The 12237-nt window shown below is 40.3% G+C and overlaps 1 protein-coding gene across 1 annotated transcript in view; it reads left to right on the top strand.

Annotated features, from left to right (window-relative positions):
* Nucleotides 1-12237, top strand: part of EPB41L4B (erythrocyte membrane protein band 4.1 like 4B) — a 263118-nt gene that overhangs the window by 143183 nt on the left and 107698 nt on the right. The window contains 1 exon segment of the mRNA XM_065399132.1: nt 2130-2197. Coding sequence (XP_065255204.1) covers nt 2130-2197 — 68 coding nt within the window.

The following is a 12237-nucleotide window of genomic DNA, read 5'->3' on the forward strand; positions in this document are numbered from 1 at the left end:
TACTTCACAGTAGCATTCAGTGCTGCTGAGGGAGCAAGTTGCATTTTCATCCAGAGTGAACGCGTGTACGAGAAACTAATCGTAATGTATTTTTCAATTAACAAATTTTAAAACCTCCATAGTGATTTTGTTCCACTGTCATTGTCTCATCAGCGCTTAATGGGCATAGGAAATGTCATCGGCATGGTGTTGTCCTTCTGGACCTTACTGCTGTAATAACCCTTCTCCCCCTCCAAACTCTGAATAAAAATGGCTTTTCACCCATTTCCCAAGCAAACAGATATGCTGAAATTATGCAACAGAGCCAAAATGTGGGTTGTGATATCTTTCCAAAAGGAGCAGCAAAAACATTTCCTCACTTTCATTCAGCTGTAACCAAGCTCATGCTAGTGCTTCGTAAAGCTCCGGGCTTGAAGATCATTTCACCAAAAGGCTCTGCCAGGGGTGGGCAAACTTTTTGGGCCGAGGGCCACATTTGGGTGGGGAAATTTGTATGCAGGGCTGGGGCAGGGGGGTGGGGTGCAGGAGGGAGTGCGGGGGGTGGGAGGTGGTGCAGTGTGCAGGAAAGTGTTCAGGGCAAGGCATTGGGGCAGAGGAGGGGTGCGGGGTGCATGAGGGGGCTCAGGGCAGGGGGTTGGGGTTCAGGAGGGGTGCAGGGTGCGGCAGGAGGCTCAGGGCAGGGGGTTGGGGTGCAGGAAGGGTGCAGGGTGTACAAGGGGGCTCAGGGCAGGGAGTTGGGGTGCACAGGGGTGCAGGATGGAGCAGGGATCTCAGGGCAGGGGTTTGGGGTGCAGGGTGTACGAGGGGGCTCAGGGCAGGGAGTTGGGGGTGGGGTACAGGAGGGGTTTGGGCTCCGGCCCGGCGCCGCTTACATCAAGTGGCTCCGGGGTGGCAGTGGTGCGCACTAGGGCCAGGGCAGCCTCCCTGCCTGCCTGCCTGCCCTGTCCCCAGCCCCGCGCTGCTCCCGGAAGCGCTGCGGCCCCTGGGGGAGGGGAGGTGGAGGGCTCTGTGTGCGCTGCCCTTGCCGTGCCTCCAGGTACCTGCCCCGAAGCCCCCGTTGGCCGCGGTTCCCCGTTCCCGGCCAATGGGAGCTGTGGGTGGCAGTGCCTGGAGGGAAGAGCAATGTATGGAGCCCTCTGCTCCCCCCGCCTGGGGGATGCAGGGACGTGGTGCCGGCGGCGCCGCGGGCCGGATCCAAAGCCCCGAGGGGCCGGATCCGGCCCGCGGGGCATAGTTTTCCCACCCCTGCTCTATGCACATGTTGAGCAACATGGGAGAGAGGCTGAATCTTGCCTTTCAAATCCCTAGGTGGTGCTGATATCCCTGGTTGACTGCTATCTTCAAACTATGACAGACTACACTGTAGAGAACTGTTCTATGCATAACAGTGTCCCTTGGATTATGTCTACACTTGAAACTGGGAGCTGTGAGTCTCCACTTGTGTAGACATGTTGTAATTAACCAGCACACTAAAAATAGTCTTGTCTCAAAGATTAAGCCATGCATGTCTAAGTACACACGGCCGGTACAGTGAAACTGCGAATGGCTCATTAAATCAGTTATAGTTCCTTTGGTCGCTCATGCCCAAATAAATCTGTTAGTCTTTAAGGTGCCACCAGACTCCTTGTTGTTTTTGTAGATACAGACTAACACGGCTACCCCCTGATACTAAAAATAGTTGTGTAGCATGGGCAGAAGCGAATGGCGACATGGGCTAGCCATGTTGAGTACAAACTCGCCTGAACCCTGTGGCTACCTACTCTGGACTTGTGCCGCTGCCTGTGCTATCACAGCTGCTGCATTATTTTTAGCACAAGAGCTGGAATTACACCCCTAGCTCCAAGTATGGACGAAGCTGTAGGTTCCATGGTAGTAGTTCATGCTCACATCTTTCAACAGCTGCAATTGTGATATTTGGTATATTTATAAGGCAGGTCCTTAATCATTTTTTGGTACGACTGGTAGTGAAAGTATGAAATTGCAGTAACAATGCAGGCAATTGTAACATGAGGATGATGTAATTGAGGACAACTCTTCACTTTAAAAAGAGCTCCATAGAAAATTAATCAAATGCAATCCGATTAAGAAGTGATACAATGACATAATCAAAGCTAATATTTTACTTCCAGCCACAGTATCACCCTAATATACATCCTGGTCCACCACACTGGCACCCTCATACTCCTGTGAACGTAAGGTAAGCTCTCTTCATTGTATGGGAAGAATCATTTTTTTCTTCTTTATTTTAAACAACCTGTTGGATTAGAACTGTGATGAGACTATGAGGTGATGTATGTTAATCACTTCAGTTTTTGCTTTGACATATTCTAAGTCTATTAAATTTATTAAAAGGAACTTGATAGTTTGCTTAGATTTATTTTTAATTTATTATTCAAAACAAAATTTTAGGATTAAATTTTCCTTTTGAATTAATTTCTGTAGGTTGTGTGTCTGGCAGTAAGGTGCTTAATATTTTTAGTAAAATTAATTTTACTTTGATTAGCATTTAATCTCAGAAGACAGTGGAGCATGTCCTTTTAGGGTGGGCTTAAATCAACAACGTACAGATTCGTAATATGCGGCAACCGTTTTCCTGTACTGCAAAAACTTAAATGGAAAATTATAGTGCTTTCCTATTGAACATTGTATTAATAGATTGGTAGATTTTTTAAAAAATCACATAAAAAGAACATTTTAAAACTACCACTTGAAAATTCAGTATCTATATAGCTATGAATATGGCTGATCTCACTACATCAAGACTTAAATTTTAGTGCTATCAGACAAGAATTAAGTGAAAACAAGACTGGAAGAAACTCAGTCTAAACTGAAATCAGTATGTTTTATGTGCTTTTTTCCTCGGTAAATATAATTCTTTTTGACTTGTATTATTTTATTGCCAGACAGTGTCTAGGACTTTGACGTATATAACTTGCACCACCGTGAGTGCGTAATATTGCTGTTCTCATCTATCCCATCTTCCTGCCTCTTCCTCTTAGTATTCTTAGATAAGATAATTCCATCACAGGGTGGGTGGAGTTTAGTGCTGAGTGTAGGTGAGCACTAGTGGTGAGGGTAGGCTGTAAGGTGAAAGAAAGGATAGTCTGGTCTGAGATTATAGGACTGAAGAAGCAGGGAAAGGGCATAGCGATGGAAGACTCAATATTTCTCAGGTGGATCTGCAGATTACTTATCTCCATCTCAAAATTCCTAGAGAGTCTGGTAATAAAATAAATGTTAAGATAAAAACAAAACTACATTTATGGGGAAAAAAACTTTAAAATATGTAATGAATCTGACATAAAATTACTGTTCAAAATCTCTCCTGTTGATTTTAACACTGAATGAACTCTAAAATCTCCAGTTTCCTGTTACCAGGGAATAGTTGCCTCTACAGAGATTTTGTAACCATTTAAGGGTTTTTTCTAAAAGGAATTTCCATTTATGATATCAGTCTTGTTAATTCTGATATTTTTAAAGCCTAAAACTTTTCTTTAGGCAGAGTAATGTTGAGATAAGCAGAGCAGTGTGTTAAAAAGTTTGTAAGAGAACTTTTTTTTCCTCAGTGAAGATTAAGGTCATTGCAAAGAGCTACAGGAAAATCTGAAAAATGGCTTTTGCAAAGCTAAGCTTGCAAGAGATACATAACAGACCAATCCTGCAGGCCCTCTTCAGATGAGTCCTGAAAGGTGCTGAGCAGTCTGGCCCCAATCCAGCAAAGCATTTAAACACATGCTTTCATTTGAAGCATGTGAGTAGTCTCATTGAAGTGAACGGGACTACTCATGTGATAAACGTTAGAGCATGGGTTTAAGAGGTTGGGTAGGGTTTGTGTCAGAGTGCTCAGCCCCTGGCAGGATCAAGCCTTGGTTTCATATAACTCCCACAGCTGGGTTTGCAGAATTGGGCTTGAGGTGGGACAAGAGATAAGGGGAGGCCGTTTTGTTCTGTTTTGTAAATAATGTAAACTCCAAAATAAGAAGGTGCAGAGTCACTTTCCGTCTTATCTCTATAAAAGCTCCTCAGTAAAACTGTTCTGCTGTTACTCAATTAAAATCTTGTAGGATTGAATTTTCTTCCAAGATCTAACTGAGGTTAGTGGTCGTTTGTAATTTTTAGATTTATTATTGACGTTCTCTTCAAGTAAAATAAAAACTTGGCTTTCGATTTTAGATTCACTGTTTTCAGCCTACTTTGGTAGCGTACAAAGAAAGAATGTTTCAAAAAATTAGCGCAATTTCAATGTATTAATACAGAAGTATGTCTGGCATTACGCAATTATTTTTATTCACTTTTCATCATGTTGCTTAAAACAACTGCTTCTTGAAATAATTTATGGTGATTTGGTACATAGTACCTTCAGAAAGCTTGGGAGAGTTTGGTGATGGTAGTAGTTACCTATACCAGTATGCTAGGGAAAACGTATTTTTCTTCCTAGTGGTTTTACAGGGTTCAGAGTATATTTGTACACAAACTTGTATTCTAGCTGCAGGAACTAGAAGTTTTGTTGGGTTTAACAAGATGAATATGTAACTAACTCCATCAGAGTTGAGCAAATGGCAGTATTTATGGGTGGATGATTGATTGCTTCATTAATGTTATCGTGTTTTTAATTTTTAAGCCTTTGGGAAATAGTACTTCCATTAGCTCAACTTTTTGCATGATTCTGCATTTATTGCTCATTTGACAAAGCCACTTAGCCTTGCTGCAGTTAAATCTTTTCCCCTGGAAATTCAGTGGCTTTCAAGCATGATTATTTTTATTTTTAACATTTGAAAGAAAAGATTCTAAAAGTGCTGTGCACGTGATCTAATCCAAAGTGCATTGAAGTCAATGGAAAGACTCCCAGTGGCTTCAGTGGACTTTACATCAAGCCCATGGTTCTATCCACTACTCCCTTCCATGGCTGTTCACTCGCCATCATTTTTCATGTACATTTTAGAGCCTATCTGATAAACTCATATTACTGTATATCATTCATAATTGTAAAATTTACTTCCATCTCTCACTAACCAATAACTGTGCAAATGGTACAGGCCACCCTACCATGATGACAGGCCATATTGGAAACCAACCACAAGTGGAGAGGACCGCAATTTACAGTATATCCAAGATCAGAACCAGAAGAATTTAGGAGGAATCCAAAGTATGGTGTATCAAGATAAACTCATGACAACACTTTGAGAAACTGGGTCATCCTAATTTCACCTACCATCTTAGATGATCATTACATTCCATAAGCATTGTCTGTCTGTGCATTATGTTAAAAGTATATTGTGTAAAAAGTGTGTGTCTTAATCTGTAGGGCCATCTTGTTGTTTAGTTAGTGTTCCTAGACAATCTTGAAAGAAGTATTTTCAATATTTTTGTAAAAATCTGATAAGTTTTGTGAAAACTGGTCAGAGTTCACTGTGGCTCAAGTTCTGAAATTTTTGTAAATTGTTAAATTTATCATATTTTTGTGCAACTCTGGGCATGTTTCTTTAAAATATTACACACCACATCTAATTATTTTATCAGCTTGTTTAATTTATGAACCCAATTAAAAAATGAAGGATCAGAAATTTAGTTTCTTAACTGATACAAGAACAGGAGATGTGAAACAAATGAAAAACAGAATCAAAACTCATTTTTGTAATTAAAAATGACTTAAATGGCCAGTGATAAAGGGATCCTGTTGACATAATCAAAGGTTTTTTTCCCACAAAATAAAATTACAGGTGTTTATATAACTTTAAACACAAGTATAGGGAAAACACTATAATGTTAAACTTAATAGATTACTCTATTACTACTCAGATGTATTCATTAAACCAATGAGAAATTGCATACTATGCCTAAAGGTAGTATTTGCTGCTATGAACACAAGGAATGTTTAAAAAAAATAATGCCTTAATAATGGGTGCTGCTGTCTTTTTTCTGTTTTTTTTTTTTTAATGAAATTGTGAATGTAAACCATGAGGAAACATAAAACTACCTTGTGAAAATGTTTCTCCAAGAGGGTGATTCAAGAGGTAGCTTGTAATCAATGTAGTACTTGAGGGAAGGGGAAACGGGGGTCCTGATTAAATAAAAAAGATGTTAGACTTCTGCGAAGTTGGATGTACACTTTACAAACTCAGGCCCTTACATAGGCGTGACTGGTATTTTGATCACTTGCCTATATTTTAATTAGAAAGTCGTAGCGCCATCTTTATTCATATTTTCTTATTAATTTGGCCTTACAACTGATCTTTTGAAGTTTGCTGGAATAAGTAATATCTTTATATTTGGGATATCTTAAACTGGTAGGTTTTTTTAACTTGATTTTAATAAACATCCATTTGTAAATAGGGATAACCCTGCATTTTTTCAGAGCAAATTTGATAGTATATAACTTTGTAAAGTATATTTGTTTACAAATGCTATCATTAATATTTGTTTTGATCTTCCTTGTATGTGCTAAGTACAAATAAACATTCTCAAGCTTCTGGATTTGTTTTGGATATATTATTATTTATCTGTTTAAAAGATATTAATGCAATTTTTGTGGAAGTTAGGGGAATGATACACCACTGTGTTACTCCAGTTTTACGCTCGGGTCACGCTGTTGCTACAATGGTGGCACCTGGAGTAACCCAGTGATAAATCAGGCCCAAGATTTTCATTGGAATCCACTGGAAATACTTGAATGTACAGTTCACTGCAATGTGAAAGTGCCAATATAATATGTATAGTCTTCAACTGAGTATTCATCACTTCATGATTCATGATTTTGTTATGGAACTTCATTTGATTTCTATAAATATTGTTTATAGTCAGTATTGCTTTTCTGTGCAGTATTTTTTGTTGTTGTTGTATACGGGGCTGAAGACATTTAGAGCGAAAGATCTCCCCTTAAAGTACCACATTAGCCCTATGTTGAAGATTTAAGTGGTGCATAAGCCTTGTGCTAGATCTCTGCATAAGGGTGAATTTTGCCCTTTACGATTATTTGTATATAGCAATTTTCATGCCTGGTACCAAATGGGAAAGCACTTATCTTATTCCTTCTATTTAGAAGCACCTCAGATACTCTCAGTTACTTTTTTTTATGGCATGTCCACCCCTCACTACTCAGTGGTCCTGAATACCTATAACAGCAGTGAGATTCAGGGGTAAGGAGGGTTGGTATTGCAAGCAATAGGGGCAGGTCGTCTCCTGCTCCCCTTTGCTCCATCCACAGTTGTTTCCTTTGGGGAGCACTAAAAAGGTAAAGGGCTGGTCTCCACTACAGGGAGATTGACGCTGCTGCAATCGATGCAGCAGGGATTGGTTTAACAGGTCTAGTGAAGACCCGCAAAATCGACAGCAAAGCGCTCTCCGGTCGACCCCGGTACTCCAGCTCTCCAAGAAGAGTAAGGGAAGTTGAGTGGAGAGCGTCTCCCGTCGACTCAGCACCGTGAAGCTACCGGGGTACGTCGACCTAAGCTATGTCGACTCCAGTTACGTTATTCACATAGCTGGAGTAGCATAACTTAGGTCGACTTACCCCCATAGTGAAGACAAGCCCAAAGTCTGACATTTTGCATTTAACCTTTCTCTCCAGTGATGCTGCTCTGACTTCTGCCACTGCAGTGAACTAGGAAGAGACTCTACCTTTTGAATGGGAGTACTTGTGGCACCTTAGAGACTAACAAATTTATTTGAGTCTCTAAGGTGCCACAAGTACTCCTGTTCTTTTTGCGGATACAGACTAACATGGCTGCTACTCTGATACCTTTTGAATATGTATTTTAATTTAAAGTACACTTTGGGGGTTGTTTTTTCTAAAATTGGCACCCCTACTATTTAGAAAGTATAGTTAGCTAATAAATCAGTGATACCAACCTTTGAATGCTAGAAATGCAACTCACCACTTTTACTTCTTAGCAAGGCAGAAACCTTCATGTTTCAAAGCAAAATTCTATTGCTTACTCTTCTGAAAATGTTTGGTGAATTTGACTGCTAAAGGTAACTCCTTTAGTTTAAAAATTACTTTATAATAACTTTTGAAAATCTCTGGCTGTGAGGATTTCAGACTGGATCCTATTTGCAAGCCACTGTAGGAAACCTCTTTTGATATCACAGTTTTGCATTACATTTCATAAAATAATTTAGGTCCATTATCTATTGAAATAAATGTTCTTATGCCATGTTGTATAGGTTTCCTGCCAGGATTTCCCATGAGAATGCCACCGTTTATTTATTTAAAGTAGTTCTCAGTTGTGTTCCAAATAGTAAAATACACAATTGTTCTATGTGACAAAAGTTACTTTTGAAATCTTTCCAGTTGTCCTAAATAAACAGATGCCGCCACCTACTGAATGCTAACAAAGCAAGTTTTCCAGGATGCCCATTGTACTGTATGTTTAATTTCTGAAAATGTTCTTCATCCTAATTTTTAAAAGTTTAATTTAAAAAATTATAATTTCCTTTGTAGTAGTTGTAGGTACTTTTTAGAAAAACTTTTTGAAGACTTATCCTCTCCTGATTCCACAAGAATTAGAAATGTTGTAGCTATGTAGGTCCCAGGAAATGAGAGAGACAAGGTGAAGTATTATGTTTTATTGGACCAATTTCCATTGGTGGAAGAGACAAGCTTTCGAGCTTCACAAAACTCTTCTTCAGGTCCAAGTTTGTCCAATAAAATACCTTCTCTCTCTCATATCCCAGTAAGATCTGAAGAAGAGTTAGCTTGTTTTGTCCAATAACTGAAGTTGGTCCAATAAAATATATTACCTCACCTACCTTGTCTCTTTCAAGAATTGGAAATTGCATGATCACAAATGGTGACAAAACTGTCTTTTCTGCAAATTAGAGATGCTATTTGATGAACAGACATCACACCAGGAATCCAAAATTACATTGGTTCGTGTTCTAGTAGTATATAGTGGGGAGATTCTCAGATGTGCTGGAGCACCAGTTGATGCTTTCAAGAGGGATTGGGGCTAAGGTGTCTTTATGCCATCTTTCTGTACTCCTCCCATCCCCCATCTCCCCCAGTACTGAGGGATATGTGGCCAGTTCAGTCCCAGCACAATTCAGTGCAGCCTATTTTGTAATGCAGCAATTACTAGATAGAAAAACACCAAAGTACCAGTCTCCCTCTTCCCCGGACATCCCTCCTACACCAGGGACTCCAGGAGGTGTTGTAATGCCAGGTCTGTGACTTGGGCCAGGTTTATGGCCCATTGCAGCATCAGAATATTGGCCTGGCCCTGAGACTGGGCTGTAGAAACAGGTTCTAGTATTGGGGAAGGAGGCATCCCTTTGAATTAACCCTTCTTAGCATGGATTACTTAACCTGTGAGTTTTCTCTTTTCAATTACTTAATCATGAATCACTTTGTCAGCTGAAGTGCAGACTAAAAGTGTAAGGACTATATCATGTAATGCAATTGCACAGCTGTCAGTCTGGGGTGTTCACTCTGACAGAAATAGAGTTCTGCCAAAACATGTATCAGTGGGCCGAAATGCAGACTTATCAAGTTCAAGGATTGCTTGCTCAAAGGCTATAGAATCAGGTGGAGCATCTAGTATGGCAGGTAAGTTGTAACATGTCTTTTGTCTTTCAGATCCTAAACCAGTGCACCAGAAGAGCTCTCTTCCATCTTGTAGAAATAGTAGTATAAGAGCTTGCAAATAATTTGGTAAATGTAGCCACTGGTGCCAACAAGTAAGCTGACTAAGACAGGAAAAATGAAGATGCTGATATGACTTGATTTTCGGCATATGGACTCCCAAGTGGGGTAGAAAAACATAATCAGAGTGTGTGGGAGAGTTTCCCTGCAGTGGGGAGAGGCAGGCTGACTTCGCTCTGCATTTCTTTTCTTTTTTTTTTTTGGGGGGGGGGGGAGGTTTTTTTTTGTTTGTTTTTTGTTTTTAAATAAAAGAGTTATTCAGAAGTTTCATGTCCTTGATCCAGCAGGAAGCCAGGTCAGTGCTATTCCCCCAGGAACCACCTGGCTTGAATAAGGACCACTGCAGCACAGGCTCACTGAGGACCTAATTCAAAGTCCACGGGAAGACAACGTTGATGGGCTTTGGATCAGGCTCCAAGAACAGTGCAAAGTAGTCTGTTTTCCTTTTGCTTTATAAAGTGGGGAGCTGAGGAGAGCAATATTTATAGGTTATTGCTATTGCTGCAGCACCATTAGTGCTGACGGTTAGCCAGGAAACAGAAAATTGCTCTCCCCCCTCCCTTTTTTTTTTTTTTTTTGGTAAGTGTCTGTGTGGATTCTTCAAAGGCCAGGGCATGCTGGAATACTTGCTTCTGCCATAAAACAATAGCAACTAAAGAACCTCATTTTGAGAGGTTAACCTGAGCTAGCTTTGCTGGTTAGATGTAGGAACTTGCCCATGTGTTCACTGCACTTGTTCCACATCATGAGGATGAAAGCTTGGGATTGCTGGAACTCAGAAGTTTTTTGTGTAAATAGCATGTTTGCATCACATTTATTTCTGTTTTAAGAGTGAAATGGCTGCACTTGAAAAATACAACTCCATTTTTATTTTTCGTGCTTATAATGGTAGTATCTAGGGGCCAACCAAGAAGGGGAGGGGGCCCATTGTGCCACTGTACAAACATAGAAAAACATAGTCCCTGTCCCTTTAGTGACTGAGTTTACAGTCTAAATAGGAAAGATAGACACAGGGTCGGGGAAAGGGACAGAACAAATATACCTCTCCATCAGTGTATATTGTTTGTTGCATTCCCATCCCTAGAGATACCTTGAAAAGTAGTCAAATTCTGAGAGAGACAACAATCGCAAGGAGCCAGGTTTTCAAAAGAGCTCAGAGCCCAGCAGCTCCCATTGTTCTCTCAAGTGCCATTGTATTCTGAAAAGTGATGGGCATTGTGGGCTTCCATATTGAATGTTTCTCAAAGATTTCCATAGCATAGGTGCTAAGTTTTCCTTTCTGCCTGACCTGTTCCTTCCCCCCCGCCCCCCCCCCAAAATACCAACCTAACCTGAGTTCTGAGAGTCAAGTTGGGTTCCTTCCTTCACATGGCTCATCCCCCGTAATAAAGGTTCTGCAGGCCAAATCCTGTATCAGTTACTGGCACACCTTTGCAATCCAGTTTTAGAAGTCTGACCCTTGATAGTTCTTTCAAATAAAAACAAATTGTTCCTTAACAGCTAGCCCTGGGATATTTCTGAATGTGTTCTTTAAGCTCTTCAGGGCAAGGATCTCATCATACCTGCCTGAAAGGCCCCTAGCATACTTATCACTGAATAAATATTAATACATAGAAAATGTAAATAGAGCTCCATTAACAAACTTTTATATTAATTTACAGTATGTAATCCTCTTTAGATTTTTTTTCTCCATCCCAGTTCACAGATCTGGTAAATTCTTTATAATTAAAAATACACTGTTAGTTCAACCCTTTGGAGTTAGTGGCATTTGAAGATGCTCAGCACCTTGCAGCATTGCATTGTTTGTGTGAGAGAAAGTCTTTTTAAATCTGCATTATCGTATGTTCACACTGATCAAAATCAACTTGACGATGTATGTTCTAAAGTAGTGGTTCTTAACCTTTACTGCAGCCTGCACCCCTTGGTTCTCAAAATATGTTCTCACACCCCTTATCAAAAATTATTGAAGTAGGTCAGTTCTTTAAACCTAGATATATTTTTTGTTTGTATATTACAGTAATCGTTGAAAAATGTATAATGTTACATAGATTTGATGAAAGAAAGTAATTGTACTTATGTGCCTGTGCTTAATTTGTGTTTTCGATGATTTACCTTCTAAAAAAAATCTGGCATGTCTCGCACGCCCAGAAAGGGCATCTCGCACCCCCAGGGGGTGCATGGACCCCAGGTTAAGAACCACTGTTCTAAAGGACTTCAGAGGACCGGACTTGGAGAGAAGACATATGGAGAATGCTTCTACTCTCCTAGCTCTCTGACCAGCTGCACATCTTTTCCTTTTGGTTGTGTTTGAAGTACATTAGTTCTCTCAACTCTGAGCAACCTGCTGCTCCCTGCAGCATACTTTGTGGTGACAGCTCATCTTCCCTTAGTGATTTGCTGTTTGAGTCATCTCAATAGACTCAAAACGCTTTCTCTCATAGTCAGAAGTCTCACTAACAATGGTTCTCCCAAGCAGCATGTGACCTGCAAGCACTTTGCAGACCCCCAAGGGATTGTTCTGTGGACCACTGTTGAAGAACCACTTCACTGTATGATTTATTCACCGAGAGATTAGAAGGACCCCTTTACCTTTTAAA

This window comes from Emys orbicularis, chromosome 2 (assembly GCF_028017835.1).
Source record: "Emys orbicularis isolate rEmyOrb1 chromosome 2, rEmyOrb1.hap1, whole genome shotgun sequence".
Lineage (NCBI taxonomy): Eukaryota > Metazoa > Chordata > Testudines > Emydidae > Emys > Emys orbicularis.